Consider the following 17,978-nt stretch of genomic DNA (forward strand, 5'->3'; position numbering starts at 1 on the left):
TCTAAGAACAGGCTTTAGTTTCCCTTCACAGTTAAATAATGAATCGGGAAGTATAAATGGGAAAGATTTGCAAGAAAAACAATTACCCCAATGATGGGGAATGAAGGAAGGATGTTGAAACTAAAAGGGAAGTGCCTGAGGGAGGGTGTTTAAAGAACACATGTGTGGCATTAACTTAGCCTACTGGATCCTACTTTTGATTGATGTCAGCTGTTCAGAAGCTGTCTTCTGACAGTAGTTGGATTCACTATAGACTGAACTAGTGCGGACAGAGGGTGCGACACCTTCAGAAGAGAACACAGGGAAGACCTGTGACCCCAGAAGGTATAATTTCTGAATTGGAGAGTTTCAAAGTTACAATGGAAAAGCTGCAACAGGAGCCTTCTTTCTGACAGAAATCCAGAAGAGATGTGCTGCTTCCTACCAGCCCTCTCTGGCCAGGGCCTATCAGCAGCACCAAATGAGCGCGACAGAGGCCCACCTCTGAGATGGCATCTTCCCAGCCACTCGCGGGAGCCAATCATATCATCGCAATGGAAACCTGCAGCTCCAGATAATGTCACTTGGCCCCAAACACTGTACAGCGTGTGCCTTTCCTGTCTTCCTGAGAAAGTTGAGGTTGAGCTGCTGAGCCTGACCCTTGAAAAGCCTTTGGAATTCCTCCCGACACAGACTAGATAAGGGATTTATTTTTAATTGGAAATTTTAAGGCGTTTACTTTACCATCCCTTATTTGGTGCACAGATCTAGCTATTTCACGGAGATTTCAGCTCTGCCAATGAGCGGGAGCTGATACCTTTCCTCAGAAAAACTGGTTGGGGGTGGTCAGCAGAAGATTCAACAGGACATGAACAAGGGAAGTTCTTGCCTAGACCCACCCAGAGAAAACCCCAGAGAAGAGCGCTGAGCACTCATTTCATCATGAAGCTTCAAGAGCAGACAAGTGCTTTTAACACAAACGAATACCGTCCAGTGCCCAACAGAAGCAGGAGGATTCTTCTCCCAACTCCTACTGCAGCCCCTGCTCTGAGGATCTGGCTTCTTCCCAGGCAGCTTCCTCTCTTGATGCTGTTCTCGGCCCTGCAGACACCCACCCGGAGTTCTGAGGTAGGGCACAACTGAGCTGATTTCTTCACTGTCCATGCTCCCCGTGGCACTTTCCTGGTGCCAACCTTTAAGTGACCTGTGGTCACTTGGGATCTGATTCCATTCAGATATTTTAACAAATAATGCTGAAGGGTGTTGAAGGATGATGAAGGGTGCTGTGGTAGTGAAGAGTAGTGAAGGGTGTTGAAAGCAATTATTAAAAATCGTGGGATTCTTTGGAGTTTCTACATTTGGCATTATGGAAGCTAGAGGCATACTGTTACTTATATATTTTTTTAAGATTTTATTTATCTATTCATGAGAGACACAGAGAGAGAGGCAGAGACAAAGGCAAAGAGAGAAGCAGGCTCCCTGCAGGAGCCCGATGTGGGACTCGATCCCAAACCCTGGGATCACGATCTGAGTTGAAGGCAGATGCTCAACCGCTGAGCCCCCCAGGCATCCCTATAATGTTCTTTTCTTGATTCTCCATAAAATTTAAGTAAAATACTGCTTCTGTATTTCAAATGATGCAAAATATAGTCTGTTTGCTTTAGATTGTTTCATATGGATCAACTCCAAAAGAAGTATTATCATTTAAAATTCTATATAATGAAAAATAACCAAATGTTGAGAGATAATAGAGTACATAATTGAGATCTCATAATATATTAAAGTTTTTAGAGCTCACAAGATTTAACAGCACATAATGAGATGGATTTTGTTTTGTTTGGGCTTAAATAGATTCTGTAGACCTATTTGTAAACCTTCTGTAAAGAGTTGGTGAAAATCATTTAAGCAGTCTTAAAAATCTCCATTTTAGACACAACTAGATGTCTTCTCATCATAAATAACAGTAAAAACACAAAAAGGTATGTTTCTGAGTTTCAACTGCAGCATCTTTGACATTGCCTGAATGGAATCTTATAAGAAGCGCTGTTCACTAGAAAAGCACTATTTCTTTGTCAAGAAGAAAACATCTTGGAATTTAGATAATTGAAAATATGGCTCTAAAAAATAGAATGATGATACTTAATGAGCTTGTATTCAAATCTCTAACTTCAATTTAATCTGGGCTACATATTGACAAGTAGAATTCAATTGACTACCCATGGGAAAATGTCTTTTTCCCAATCCTGGGTTCTAAGAAAAAGGATGGTCCTAGGCACACCTCTCCTAACCACTATACCACTCCCCTGGTGGTTGGCAAGTTTAGTTTACTGGGAACATCAGGAACAATAACTGGGCATTCTGACTTTGACTCTGCTCTTCATCCTCCTGGGAGTTAGGCACATGCCAAAGGGCCTGAGCCCTGTGTTCCTCATGACAAGAATCTTACCTTTGGGCAGGCCACAATCCAACACTGTCTGCAGCTCAGTGGGCAAGTTTGCCTTGTTCCAGGGTTTACTCTTAACGAATCTTGCCATCAGACGTAAATATGTGTGCCCCAGCAATTCAGTAGTAAAGATGATATTTTAAATTTCATACATATACTCTTTTCCCCCAATTTTTTCAGATCCAGGTCAGAAGAGAGAGCTGTTATTTACTGGGGACCCCTTGGGAGAACCCAACATTACTCATCACTGAAGCTTTTTCTTAAATATGGTTCAGAGACTTAATATAGATTTTAGGTATTCAAAAAAGAGATATTTCTTAACACCCATGAGAGAATATGAAAGGGGTCAGCAGGGAAAAAGAAAGTATACATAAACTTCTAGATGATCATTTGTTTTCTTCAAAGCACTATGCAAAAATACTGTTTTTGTTTATACAAGAAGGTCACACCCTCCCTGGGAAGGTGAGGGGTTTTTTAAGCTTCTAGTAATATTTATCAAACCAAATTCAATCTCTGGCACAAGTCACTGATCCAGGAGGTATTAGGGCAGTGTAATGATTATGAGTGAAACTTCAGCAAATAAATTTTGAGGAAAAGACTCGGCTTTATGGAAAATAGACAGCAAGCCACCACAGCCTACCATCTGATCTGAAAAGCTATAATGAAGATTTTTCCTTTCCTATAGGTTGCAGTTAACATCGACTTTGACTTGACACCAGATTCCTTTGATGATCAGTACCAAGGCTGCAGCCCACAGGTCATGGAGAAGCTAAATCAAGGGGATTATTTTGCAAAAGAACTAAAAGCACATAGAAATTACTCTAGGATCTGGGCAAACGCCCACTTAACCTGGTTGAACAGAGCAGCAGATCTCCCCAGGAGCATGAATATTACACATGCTGTGGCCATCCTGGCTTATACATCAAACAACATTGTCCGCACAGATTTTACTAGAGCCATGGCCACTGCTGGCAGGTCCCCACAGCAGTATAAACACTCATTCCATTTCAAATACCTCCACTACTACCTGACTTCAGCAGTCCAGCTGCTAAGGGAAGAAATGATCCTGACGAATGACTCTTCATGTTATGAGGTACATCATGAGATGAAGGGTAACTATTTGAAAGCCAACAGAGGGGCCACCATCCGATTTGGCCAGTTCCTCTCCACTTCCCTCCTACAAGAAGAGGTACAGAAGGTTGGGAACCAAACTCTACTCACCATATTTACCTGCCTGGGAGTGCCGGTACAAGAATTCTCTCTCAGGAAGGAAGTCCTGGTCCCTCCCTACGAGGTGTTCAAAGTTGTAAATACGAGCTACCACCCTCAAGGAAATTGGTTGCAATTGCAGTCAGCTGGGAACCTGAGCACATACAACTGTCAGCTGCTAAAAGGTATTATGTTATTGTTCTAAATCAAATCTACTTGTGTCAGGATCCCAGAACACCAGTCTTTTTAAAAAGTTATTTTTCTGAGTGGGCCTGTGGGGGAAAATTGACCTTCAGGAATGGCAGAACTGACAGATTAGAAACCTGTCTTATTTCTTTTCCCTCCCCTTCTTTCTCAACTATCTCTAGAAAAACTGTGCTTCTTCAATGGCACTAATATGTGGAGACTTCTAGACACAGAGAGTAAACCTCTACTGAAAAAGATAGCACATAAAAATATAGCATTATTACCTTCACCCTCAAACTCATTTTGGTTTTTCGGGGGTTTTTTTGTTTTGTTTTGGGGGGGTTGTTTTCGTTTTTGTCATGGTCACTACAGGAATACGGAGTGCTAAGAGTAAAGCAGGAGGCATGATTTATTCATTCACTCTTATCTATTACTCATCTTCAATGTTCCAAGCACTGGGATGCGAGGCCCCAGGCAATATGAAATGAATAAAGCAAAATCACTGTCGTAGGCAGATTTTAAGTCTACTGAGACATAGAAATATGAGCAAATGTCCACACTCAAAAGCACTAAGCAATACACCAGATGTTTAAGCAATGGTTGTGGCTTCTCAGTGCTGGAAGCTACTCATTCTCTCTGGAGAAAGTGAGAAAGTCTTAATGATAGAGGACCACATGGGACTTGAAGAAGGAATGGGACAGGGTTGTAAAAGAAGAGAGGAAACGTCATTTTAAGCAGAAAACAACATACGCTGAATCAAAGAGATTTCAAACAGCCAGTGTCTTTAGGGAATCTGCACAATAGGACACAGGAAGAGACTAGGAATGGAAAAGGAATAGGGGATCGATTGGGGTGGGGAGACTTCTGATGGGCCTAATGGTTAAAATTATTGTGTTCTATACTAAGGGCTTTCTAACTTCATGCTAATGAGAAGTCATTGGAGGAGTGGAGCATCAATTATATCAGTATTTTAGCAAGAGTTCTGACAATATTGTGAAAAATGAACTGAAGCAGGAGAAACTGGAGATATCACAAAACAAAAAAATGTTGTTCAGATCTTTTTTAGAAAAATATGTGGCTAACTCCATTCCATCTCTGTATGATGCCAGCCACAGTCCCTGCACAAAATGGTAGTTCTGTGGCAAGTGCTATGCCCCGTTTGATTTATAAGGAAGATTGTCCTTATCCACATGTGCACTTGTTCACACTCACACTTAACTGCAGTGTCTACCTTTGAAATATCCCCAATCTTTCTCTATTCCATCATGATTGCTACTGTTAGTAATTCAAGCTATCAGCATTTCTTAGCATTTGGGGGCTGCAGTGTAACAAAGATCCTAAAACAGGCATCCACATTGAGGTCTTAGGCTTGCTTACTCTGGCCTATCTGCAAACACAAACCAGGGAAGAGGTGACCTATCAACACTTTTATCTCCTCCTGCCTGGCCTTGGAAGTGTGACAGGCAGCAATATGAGCGAACTCAGTCTGTTCCATGGAACCAAGAGATTAGTGTTTGCAGAGGAGAATGAAAACCTAGAGTATAAAGCAAACAATGAGATTCTGATAATAAATAAGGACAATCATAGCTACTTTCCAGGGTTCTCTGGAACTACACTTGACTAAGGCACTGTTGCTTTATTCTCATCATGATGAAGTTGAGAGAGAAAAATTTTTTCTCTAGGTCAATTCAATGAGCACAGTAAAATACATTAAGTAAAAAGTTGTAGAACATTTACATCAAAGAGGAGGAAAAAAGAGTATGTAATAGAAACTATTACCCATATTCTCTACTCTGTAAGTCTCAAAGAAAACTATTTCAAGACCCTCCCCCACCAAACTAATGATCTTTGCTTTCCTGTCAGGAAGCTGCTCAAACACAACTTTGAGTTAAGGCTTAGTTGGAGCAGCCATGCACATTGCTAGACCTTGGAAGCTTGGTTGGTCTTGACTGGATATTTGAAATCACAAATCATACGTGAGGGAATCAGTAATCTTTTGTTGCTCTGTAAGCTCTCTGTGGGCAGGGACATGACTACATAGTATTTAAGGGTTTGGCTTGGAATCCAGGCAATTTGATTCCAGATCCACTCTTTCTGGATTGCTATCCAACTTGTACCATTTTTTAGCTGTGTTCTCAGTCCAGTTGCTTAAACTCCCTATGTTTCTTTGACGATGTAAGGAGCATCATGATAGAGCCCCACAGGGTTCTTGTGAAAATTTAAAAAATAAACAAAATACTAAATTCCTTCTACGTGACCTACCATGTAATAAATGGCAAATAAGTGTCTTAACTGACAAGTAACACTCTACCTATCCCACCATCCTGGAGCAGTATTGGATTGATCCATACATGAAAAATGGGAGGAGGGAGGTGGTGTTTTTCTTTTCTGGGAGTCCTTCATTGGGAGGGAGTAAGAGCAGTGGACTCTTTCCAGACCTGTTTTTCTAGATAACTCTTATTGCACCGACATCAACCTCAGTTTAGAGATTCACAAATGGTCCCTAGGAGGCTGTCTCTTATCCCTTCAATTTTTTTCCCATGCAAAAGCCACAAGCTATTTTAACATCTCAAAAGATCCCTCTGAGTCAGTGACTTGTTTCCTTTCCTGTTCCCTCTTAATCTGACAAATATCATACTTAAAAGACAACATGAAGACCTTTAAAATTGGTCAGCCAGGATACCGTAATTCTCCCAATGAAAAGACAATAGGTCCAAGAGTACAGTTTCCCCGTCCTTTGATTTATTTCAAAATTGTTTCTGTTAACTTGTAACTACAGTTCTCAAGTTCAAAGAGTACTCAGGAATCTGTCAACCTCAGAATCAAAAGGTCAAATTGGTAGCATAAAATATTTAAGCAAGTCCATTTGCAAAAGAAAAATTAAGAGATTCTAAACTAACAGCTCTCCCTTCTAATTCTTCTCTCACCCCTCTTGTGGCCTATAGTGGTTACCATAGAAACAGATGTTTTCATGCCCATTGAAAGACTCAAAATATGTTATTTTAGCTATTTGTCCTTAAATGTTGCTTTGTTCAGGAAAATAATCCATGCCAAAAATCTACAAACACACAAATACATACTCTGTTCTGTACCATTGGATTCACAAAGAAGGATTTATTTGTTAAAATGTTTCACATAATCAAAATTCTTAAGCATGTTTCTAGAAAAAATACAGTCAACTTTTGTAGTAAGCCTGGTTTTACATACTAACTTTACCAGTTACTAACAGTGAGAACACGGGCAAATGGCTTAGTCTCTGTGTGCCTCTATTATGTGTAACATAGGGAGGAAAATCTAATGAAAATCTATCTTAAAGGATTCTGGTGAGTATAAAATGACTTATGCGTGTTAAAGCTCTTAGAACAGACTCTGACACTAGTAAGTACTCAAAATTTCCCTAAGCTACTACTACTGTCACATATGATTTACTTTATTAACTTCCTGTTCTTGTTTTCTTTTACTCTGGGTTTTATCTCAAACTAGTTTTCCCTATTTGTACCATCACATTAGCCTTGAAATTGAGTGTCTATCTGAGCTGCATGGATGAAAGAATGAGTAATTGAGGGGCACCTGGATGGCTTACTTGGTTAAGCATCTGCCTTCAGCTCAGGTCATGATCCTGAGGTCCTGGGATTGAGCCTCAGTCAGGCTCACGCTCTCTCTCTCTCTCTCTCTCTCTCAAATAATAAAAAAAAAAATTTAAAGAAGGAAGGAAAAAAAGAAAGAGAAAAAGGAGAGAAGGAGGGAAGAAAGGGAGGAAGGAAGGAAGGGAGGGAGGGAGGAGGGAGGGGAGGGAGGAAGGGAGGAGGGAAGGGTGGAAAGAGAATAGATTTTGGAGCCAGGAAGGGCTGGGCATATATGTTAGTAGCTATGTGACCTTGTGTAAATGACAACCTCTGAGCCTGTTTCTTCATTTATAAAATGGGGGCAAAAAGAACATTGTGCAAGTACTTGGCGTCCACCCTCTCAAACATAATTGAAAAACCCTGGGAGGGACACCTGGGTGGCTCACTGGTTGGGCGCCTGCCTTTGGCTCAGGTCGTGATCCCGGGATCCAGGATCGAGTCCCACATCGGGCTCCCTTCGAGGCGCCTGCTTCTCCCTCTGCCTGTGTTTCTGCCTCTCTCTCTCTCAGCCTGTGTCTCATGAATAAATGAAGAAAGAAAGAAAGAAAGAAAGAAAGAAAGAAAGAAAGAAAGAAAGAAAGAAAGAAAAAAGAAAAGAAAGAAGACCGACCCTGGGAAAGCACTTTGCATGTGGAAGTGGGATAATAGTTTCATGGCACAAATGTGTGCTTCACTGGTATTGACAGGCAAGAAAAAAACAAAGAAGAGACAGAAGAAACAATGCTTATCATTGTTTGAGTGCCAAATTTTTCATAGATAACTCTCTAAAAAAAAATAACACTTGTTAATCTCCACATTCTGATAGAAAGAGACTATAGATAGCATTTCCCTCCAAATATCAGATTAACTAGATATACTGCATATCAATTTTAGCTTCTGCTTTTCTTCAAGGGGTTGACTGTTTCTTTCTGAATAATCCAATATAATTCACAGATTCAGAGTTCATGAAATACAAGGTATAATAATTATGTATTTCTCCCCAAACTGTATACCCTAAGGCAGAGATAACCAAATTTATGTTATAATCCACCAAAAATAAATGATACTTATGTAGCAAATTTCATTCACAGAAGGTTTTCACACACATTATCTGTTTGATTCTTACAACTACCCTGTACATTGGTTATTGACCCCACTACACTGATTTGAATACTGAGGTTGAGAGAGGTTACATGGTTTGTGTGAGATTATTCAGCTTATAAATAGACAAAAGCTTAGAAATATGTATGCACTATTAATTTTCCTTGTCTACTCTTATTGGTAAAAATGAGATTTTAAATATTGTTTATATATATAGAATTCCAAGAAATTTCGGAAAACACAAGGGATTTTATGTATTATTATGTGAAAGCAATGGGAAAATACTTCTCTGTCATCTCATCATCCTATTGAACAATATGTTCAAATGTTGAGGCAATCACAGAGTTGAAGTTTTCCTAAATCAAACATCTTTTCTATCCTAAATAGTCACTGAAGGCTGGTTGAAAAGGAGATCCCACTCACTATTTAGAGCATTTTCTAAAGGTTTCCATCTTCCATCTCATTCTATATCCTCATCCCAGCATATTGCCAATCAGTAGTTTCTTGTATTTATTTTGCTTTCATCAGCCATACCCTAACTGGTTGCCAGTCTTCTCCATCTTTCCATGAAGAGCATGTAAGTATAGGAAGTACACACACACACACACACACACACACACACACACACACACCAAGCAGGATTGTATGAATACTTTTTGCCCACTTTGTAATTTTTTTTAAGATTTTATTTATTCATTCATGAGAGACACAGAGAGAGAGAGAGGCAGAGACATGGGCAGAGGGAGAAGCAGGCTCCATGCAAGGAGCCCGATGTGGGACTTGATCTGGATCCTGGGATCATGCCCTGAGCCAAAGGCAGATACTCAACCGCTGAGCCACCCAGGCATCCCATCCCACTTTGTAATAAAAAAAAAAAAAGAAAGAAAGAAAGAAAGAAAGAAAGAAAGAAAGAAAGAAAGAAAGAAAGAAAAAAAGCAAGCAAGCAAGCCTATGTGTGGACATGCCATATATGGAGAAACAATACTGTGGCTAAAAAGATAGAGTTGAGCCAGACTGCCTGAGTTGGAATGCTGCCTTCACTACATACCATATGTGAGATGTTTGGTTAAGTTTCTCCACAAATCAAAATGTCACCTTTTGATCAGCGGAAAATAAGGAGAATAAGAATAAATACCTCATAGATATCCTGTGAGGATCAAGTGAGTTAATTGATAGCATTGCTTAAAACAGACCACAGCACAGAACAAGTTGCTAATCAATGTTAGCTTTCATAATGGTGATGAAGATGATGGTAATTAAAATGGGGATACTGGTGATGGTGATGGTGTTGCTGCTGACAATAAAGACAGAAAATCAGGAGATCTCACACACTAAAGAAGAGATGGGTCACCTGGGGTAAATCTATGGACTTCTTGGTGCTGTTCCATTACCTGTAAAATAAACAAGCTCAGTTCTGTTAGTTAGAAAACAATCTACGAGGATACTTTTTTTTAAAGCAGCTAACTGGGGATCCCTGGGTGGCGCAGTGGTTTGGCGCCTGCCTTTGGGCCAGGGCGCGATCCTGGAGACCCCGGATTGAGTCCCACGTCGGGCTCCTGGTGCCTGCTTCTCCCTCTGCCTCTCTCTCTCTCTGTGTGACTATCATAAAAAATAAATAAATAAAGCAGCTAACTGCAAATATTTGTATTAGGAGTTTTCTACATTAAAAAATGAATCAAAGGACAAATTAGATAGTTTTTTTGGAGTTTTTTAAGATTTTATTTATTTATTTGAGAGGAAGAATAAGAGACAGAATGAGGAGGGGGGAGGCAGGAGGGAAAAGCAGAGCCCCCTGCTGATCAGGGAACCTGATGTGGGGCTTGTCGCAGGAGGAATCATGACCTGAGCTGAAGTCAGATGCTTCACCAACTGAGCAACCCAGGTGCATCAAGGTAGTTTTTCAAAAAACAAAAACAAAAAAGTCTGCTACCTAAAAAATCTCTAACTTTGTTTTGTTTTTACAGGTTCCGGCAAAAAGTACAATCCTGCTCCTATGGTTATTGCTTGTCTCTCCTTTTTGACCAGTGTTGTCATCTCTTCCAAAAGTGGAGTATAAATGAAACTTGTGGTTTTGCTTTTGCTGTGCCCTTTTGCTTGATGCCAGCCAGGGCACCCTGAATACCCTTGGGGACTCACTCTGCCTGGTTATCAACTGATATAGTGCTGGCTCAGCCTACTGCCTGTGAGTGGACCTAGAACTCAGTGTATTTCTTCTTCATGGACACAGATTTATCCTGGGATAGAAAAGGACCCAATCAAAGCTGGTGAGATACAGTCATGGTAATTTTTTGGAATTCAGATTGGGAATGGGGTGGGGGCCTTTTTACTGAATGAAGATTAATGAAAGCAGAGTATGAGTCTACAGTTGCTGGCAGCTATCTTGCCACCAGTAGGGGAAACTCTATCTCCTTGAGAATAGAGTGAACACAATGAAGGAAGAACTAAAAAATGATGGGGATCCCTGGGTAGCGCAGCGGTTTAGCACCTGCCTTTGGCCCAGGGCGCGATCCTGGAGACCCGGGATCAAATCCCACATCGGGCTCCCAGTGCATGGAGCCTGCTTGTGTCTCTGCCTCTCTCTCTCTCTCTCTGTGTGACTATCATAAATAAATAAAAATTTAAAAAAAAAGAACTAAAAAATGAAAAGAAACAGTTCTGATAAGAATATATGAGCCCCTAGATCCAACTATGCCTGAGTCAGAATCCTGGGCTTTTTTTATTACATAAATCAATAAATTGTATATTTTCATAAGTAATTTGAATTAAATTTCCTATCTCAAGTGATCAAAGGACTTTTTGGAGTTATGAATACAAGGATTCTCCATTATTTTTATTAGCCATCCTAAATGGGAACAAATTGAGAAGCTTGAGTTAGAAAGCACAGAACAAATTCTTCATCAAATGGAAAAGCTTTGAAACCCAGAGAAATAATTAAAGCAAATTTTCTTCAGAGATTTTTAAATCAGCATTCAAAGCCAAGCCAGTGTAGTCTCAAATAGGAGGAAATATGAAAACTTGAGAAATAAAAGGGAAAGTTAATCAAAGATGTTAGTGAAATCTCATTCACTGGCAGTAATGGGATGCCACACCTACTTCTACAGTATTACAAAATTTAGAATTTAAATTCATATGTTAATTTACAGAGGGACTTTATGGCAAATTGGATTTTAAGTCATCTTCAAAACTTTAGGTACATTTATTAGGAAAGCACATGGATGTGTGTGGATTTAAAGGAAAAGATATGGAAGAAAAAAATCTGATAACCAAGCAAATATCAAAGATATATCAAGTCCCCACTATGTGACAACAATTAAACAAAAGGAAGTATAAATCACCAAACCTCACAGCTGGGAATATTCTCTTACTGCCCTCAGGGGGTGACGGGGGTTGTTCTCCTGATTTCCAAAGACCCTGGTATTGGGCTAAATGGAGTAAAGGGGGAGACTAGCTCTATCCTTTGAGTTATGAAAGTCTATGCTACTTAGCCCCCCTGAGATTTGAGTAATAAACAATGAAAGTGAAATCAGTTCATCTGACCCCAGTAGGAATGTCTAAAGGGATGGTGTCTTGACAGAAGAGACACAATAGAGAGTTAGCTGCATAAAATCACCCAGTAGAGAATTTAGGCATCTAGTACTGTCATTCTTTACATGGCATTTTGAGAACAGGGCCAAGGGCATCTCTATCATCTAGCTTACATTGTCCTCTACACCAAATAAGGCAAGCATATAATTTCCATAGACACAGTTTACATGATTTATTGCCCAGGGACCTTGGCAAGTTAGTGGCTCCTGAGTAGAGAATTCTGTGGGCCTGGTTCTGGGAACAAGCTTTGCTCTGAGCCTTAGTGAGGCAGAGAAAAGCCTCCCAACATCTTGCATATTTTGTTTCTGTGCCATATAAATGCACTTATTGAGCCAGACTATGTACAAAACATTTTGGGGATTAAATGTTGAATATAATATGCCAGATCTTCTGAGAGTTTATAGTCTCTTGGGAGAAATTAAGAACACAAACAAGTCACGGAGGAATACCAAAAGAAAGGGGCAAGTCAAGTTTTCTGTTCAGAAGAGTTCAAGAGAGAAACTCCTGAGGCAAGGGAAGAACCAATGAGGCTTCAGGAAGAGGCAGCATTTGAGCAAGGCCTTGGGACACTGAGGTGGGAGCGAGAGACGAGAGGAAGAAGACAGTGAGTGTAGGTATGTGTCAAACGCTTAGAGCCAAAATGCATACAAATAGTAAGTACTTCAAATTTAGAGAAAAGTGAGATCCCACTGTCCTATGGTTGGAAACAGCTTTCTATGGGAAATGAGGCTCAAGGGAAGGCTTCAGAGGGAAAAGAGAGAGCTGAGTAGAAAGGAGACAGAGGATATAGGAATGATCAGTGTACATAAGGGTCAGGAAATAGGTGTGAGAGAGTGAAGCTGTAATGTGGACTGGAGAGGAAATTGCCACCCAAGCCAAAAAGTCAGCCTAATGCATTGGGTCTTCGTGAGAAATCCATTTTCTGAGTAAGACATTCTAGATAAATGACTCTTACAGCCACAGCATCAGTTTCCCTTAAGAACTTGTTAGAAATGTGAACTCTGGAGCCTGATCCCAAATCCGTAGAATCAGAAACCCAGGGCCTGTGTTTAAGAAGCCCTTCAGGCTTATGACTTATGGGATTATGATCCATAAAGGAATAACCAGGTTTTTGAAAAGATAACTTAATTCTTCCTCCTGCTGCTGCTTTATAGGGCAAATCTCCAGAGATAGAAGTTATTCTCTTGAGTGGTATAGATTTGTGGGTTGAGGATGAATATGCATATTTTACATTCCCTCAATCTCTCCCTATAGTCCTAAATTTTTGTGCAAGTAGCCAGTGAAATGGACATTTATTTAAATCAATTCAAAGTTCATGAAATCTTAGGAGATGAGTTTCAAAAAAAATTCACTGTAATTTCTTCTTTTAGTCTGAGATATCTTTGAAGATAAAATGGATAAATTCACATGGATTGCTAAAAGGGCTGACACTATAAAGTTGCATAGTATTTATCTCCTATAGTAACTTTTATTAATGCTTCTCCCTTCTTGTGCACACGAAAAAATAATCTGGCTTCACTTGTTTTATTTTTATCTTTATGATTCAATGTTCTTTTTTTAAAAAAGATTTTATTTATTTATTCATAAGAGACACAGAGAGAGAGGCAGAGACACAGGCAGAGGGAGAAGCAGGCTCCATGCAGGGAGCCCGATGTGGGACTCGATTCCAGGACTCCGGGATCAGGCACTGAGCCAAAGGCAGATGCTCAACCACTGAGCCACTCAGGTGTCCCTTTGATTCAGTGTTCTAATATGCCTATCTGATTGTCCCAAAGTTCCCTATTTGCTCTCACTTTAAAAAATAATAAATCCACTGAAAGAAAATTCCTATAGAGCTTGATTTTGCTTAGAGAGCCAGGACTCTTGGCCTGAGTTGTCCAATGATCTGAATCAAATTGAATTATAGTTTATGAACCAGATCTTCATTTGGTAAAATTGAACATTTATTGAGCTAGATGATTTCAGAGATGCCAACATGTACCAAACATTGGCAAGTGATAGAACATGGGAAAAAAGGGTATTACAAGCATTACAGGACTCCCTCACTGGCTTCCTTATCTTCTTGTAGTAAATACCCATGTGTTTTTTGTTTTGCTTTATGGCAGTTCACTTTTTCTTCCTCACTTATGCTTCATTCAAGTAGTGAGGTCACACTGTGCTCGCGGAGGAGGAATGAAACTAGATAGAAAGTAGAAACTAGTGAGTCTTCCCCCAGGTTGCTTTTCAAAACCTGAAGGAATTGAGAGCAATGAGAAGAACCCAAAATAAAGAATCTGAAAGACACATGCAATAAGAGTAATAGGTTTGAGAAGAGTGCATCCCCCCCGCCCAAGCCCCCAGTATACCCACCGGCTGGAAGCAACGGCAGAGAGGCAGTCATCAGAGTGGGCAGATTAGAAGTCCTTGGTGATGAGACAAGGCCTTTGAGAGGCCCTGTCAGTGATGGCCAGCTTCACAGGAGCCACCTGCCTCTGAAAACCCCTGCTGTGACTGAAGTATGCATGGCCCTTCCTAACCTCACAGGGCTATACTAGCTGCCATTCCCATTGACGTGTGGTGAAGACCCCCCCACTTGAACTGCCACTAGTCATGCTTCCTGTCATTTCATAGGAAGACTCTGCCCAGGACTATTCCTGGCCCTTGTCCCATTCATTTCCAGATGACTCCCCCAGCTGTTGCAATATCCCTGGACAGTCTGACGACCAAGAGCAGGCAAGTGAGGACCTGAATACACACAGGTTCAGAGAAAGTAACAAAGTGAGAGCTCCACCTCCCTTCTCCCACTTATATACATTTATTTTTGAGGACAGAGTAGCAAATGAATCAGAGCTCAAGAATGTCCTCAAAATAAGCCCTCTAGAGGATCACCTGGGTGGCTCAGTGGTTGAGCATCTGCCTTCGGCTCAGAACGTGATCCTGTGGTCCTAGGATCGAGTCCTACATCAGGACTATGTCTGCCTGTGTCTCTGCCTTTCTCTCCATGTCTCTTATGAATAAATAAATACAATCTTAAAAAAAATAATAAGCCATCTACTAATGGATACCTATTTCAAATGCTCAAGGTTTCAGCTTTGGAGCTGAGAGATAATGTAGAGTTCACGTCTTGAAACTCATCCTTTTCTCAAGCCCTCTAAGTCCTGAAACTTTCAAATCCCCTTGGCTCTTGCCACAGGACATTCTGAAGGTCTTCCTGTTTAGAGGGTACGGAAGAGATTCCTAATTCAAAATTACAGTGGTGATTCCAATGACAGCCTTGGCTTTGGGAGCTGAGCTCCTAACTCAGGCTAGCAAAAATGCAACTTCAAAGTATCCACAACTGAGGAGGTCATGGTGGCAACCTTGGTGGATGTGACTGCATCGCAGACTTAAAAGTACAGAAACAGAGTGTCTTTTTCCCCAACTCCATCAAATGCTCACAGTTTTTTTTTTTTTCTCTTTCAGTTTTTCATATTTCAGCCTAGTTTTTAAGTGTAGGGAAGTATGTTTTATTTGTAGGAGGAGAAAATGAGATTTCAAACTTGAGATGAGAACATGTTTGAATGAGGACAAACCTTAGGTATTCTCAGAAGAAAAATTCCAAGAAAGAACTAGTTATTCATTGCTTTTTTAAAATTCTCAACAAAGTTCCTGTTAGGTATCATGTAGAATAGGGCCGTCTTGAAAGCATACACTCTTTCCCATGGATAAGGGCCAAAGACTTTCTGGTAGGCAAGGGATTTGTCTAACCTTCCTTCCCCAATACAAGCACATCTCAGAAATCCTACTTCTATGAGTGTTACAGTGTTTTCTTTGAGAAAGGTTAGAGTACCTCCATTTTTGAAACTCCAATAGCTCCTAATTATAAGACCTCAATAGGAGACAGACAAGAATAAATCATTTGCCCTGGTCTTATCCAAGTAAGAAAACTATTACTCTTCATTGATTGTTCTTATTTACTCGTGGATAAGTCATACCAAAAGAATCTAGTGATGGCTTATGATAGGTAAGGCACTGATGATACACAGATTGGTATATGAGTGACAAAAATGCAGAAGGTAGGGGCACCTGGGTGGCTCAGTTGGTTAAGCATCTGCCTTCAGCTCAGGTCATGATCTCAGGGTCCTGGGATTGAGCCCCACAGCAGGCTCCCTGCTCAGCCCCACAGAAGCTCAGGAGTCTGCTTCTGCCCATGCCACTACCCCTGCTCATTCTTTCTCTCTCAATTAAATAAAATCTTTTTAAAAATGCAGAAAATTACTTTATATGTTTCCTGTGCCTGAACAGTAGTTTCTGCCAGATTATCTAATGATAATGTTTACATTTACCTGGACTTCTCACTGTAGTATCTAGAAATAGGACTACTAAGAGTAGAAATTAGTTTAGGGTTATTTTAATTATGCTTTAAGATGATATGTAATGTTTAGAGACATCCTCAAATGTAATACATTTCCTTGATGTTCTGAACAATATGTTATTTTTAGTAACTGCCATTTCAAGTAGATTTTCTTTGATTATTTTTATTTGAATAAAGCAAAACTTGAGGTAAATGGTCTACTGGGTGACTACTCTTTGTACTTCTGTCCTAACATAACTCATTTGTGGCATCAAAGGTCTTAAAACATACTCCAAATATTCACAGGATACGAAATGATTTTCTGATAGAAATGAGCAGTTCTGTTGCACTCCTACTAGTAATTGGCTTTCTTGGGCAGAGAAACCTTGGTTTCCATAGTATTTATGGCTTTTTGGAGGACTTCTAAGATTGGTGCTATTGTTTTGACAACTTCCTCCAACTGAACTGCGATTGACTTGATGGTATTCTTGGAATCCTCAGTTTCTAGCGCATCCTGCAATTTTTTCAAGATGTCTATTGTACCAATTTTGGATGGACCCGGACTTGTGTTTTTCTTGGATGTGTTGGCATCTGATTGCTCTTTGATGTCTTTTCTATAGAGGTCACCTAACTGAAGATTCATGACGGGATATTTCATCAAGTGTGAAAGAGAAGATTCCAAAATCCCAAGGATGTTACTACTATTCAATGCAGAGACAATGACTGGTGTTTGAACGGTTTTGAACACTTCTTTAGCTGACTGCTGCAACTCCTTTACATTGGTGGTATTCTCAACCATAGAGCAAACAGCTGTTGCAATCTTGGAATATAAAGGTTCCTTTTGCATTTGGTCATACTTTGTCTCCACTACAGATTGCATCTCTTTAAAAATTTTGAACATTTGTTCAAAGACATCCTTGGCATTATCATCTTCTTTCACAGTCATGGACTGGATCTGAGTATTCATAGTGCTGTTAAACAATTCAATAAGCATGTTAGTGAAGGCAGCAAGATCTTGCATGTGAAGGAAAAATGTTTTGGCAGCTTGAACCAGCCTCTCTTTATCCTCTTCTGATTCTGAAGACATTTCTCCAACAAAAATGTTTCAGTACTGCAAAATAAAGTAGTAATAAAGATGAAAACTTAAATTATATTTGTCAGCCATAAAGAGATTGACAGTATAATCTAACTGCGAAATTAACTACTGTCAAGGGTAGGAAAGCCACACAGGCTATAAAGCAGAAATGATCCTGTGCTTTAATAAAAATAACAACAAAAATAACTAAAAGACAGAATAGGGATGTTTCAAAGAATTTAAGCCACATATCAGATTTTGGATGGTACTGGATTCTCAATTGGATATGCTGATATTTTCTTAGGTATCACCCTAAATAACTATCCAATCTGGTGGAAAAGATTGTATAAGGCTTAAAACTTACATAGAAAGGCTCTGGTTCCTGTTAAGATAGAGCAAGCACACTGAGTACAACCAAAAATCCTGAACAGAATATATAAAGTAATTCTCAGATAACTCCGAAAGGTGGGTAACAGCAGACCA

At 40.0% G+C, this 17,978-nt stretch overlaps 2 protein-coding genes across 4 annotated transcripts in view; one reads left to right on the top strand and one right to left on the bottom strand.

Annotated features, from left to right (window-relative positions):
* The first annotated feature begins 305 nt into the window (after window positions 1-305).
* ART4 (ADP-ribosyltransferase 4 (inactive) (Dombrock blood group)) overlaps window positions 306-17,978 on the top strand; it is a 28,162-nt gene continuing 10,489 nt past the window's right edge. The window contains exons 1-4 of one of the 3 annotated variants that reach the window (XR_012002951.1): window positions 306-1,107; window positions 3,108-3,816; window positions 10,488-11,062; window positions 13,741-16,634. Coding sequence is in view for 1 of the 3 variants with exons in the window: in XM_025995589.2 (XP_025851374.2) it covers window positions 922-1,107; window positions 3,108-3,816; window positions 10,488-10,579 (987 nt within the window). In the remaining 2 variants the exon portion in view is untranslated. Of the gene's footprint in view, window positions 1,108-3,107; window positions 3,817-10,487; window positions 11,304-13,740; window positions 16,635-17,978 lie in introns of those variants that run through there. The other 2 variants (XR_012002952.1, XM_025995589.2) reach the window with 2 other exon arrangements.
* C8H12orf60 (chromosome 8 C12orf60 homolog) lies at window positions 16,633-17,519 on the bottom strand. Its single transcript, XM_025995590.2, has one exon. It carries the CDS (start codon window positions 17,505-17,507, stop codon window positions 16,776-16,778), a length of 732 nt encoding a protein of 243 aa, XP_025851375.1. The 5' UTR covers window positions 17,508-17,519; the 3' UTR covers window positions 16,633-16,775.

Source organism: Vulpes vulpes, chromosome 8 (genome assembly GCF_048418805.1).
Source record: "Vulpes vulpes isolate BD-2025 chromosome 8, VulVul3, whole genome shotgun sequence".
Lineage (NCBI taxonomy): Eukaryota > Metazoa > Chordata > Mammalia > Carnivora > Canidae > Vulpes > Vulpes vulpes.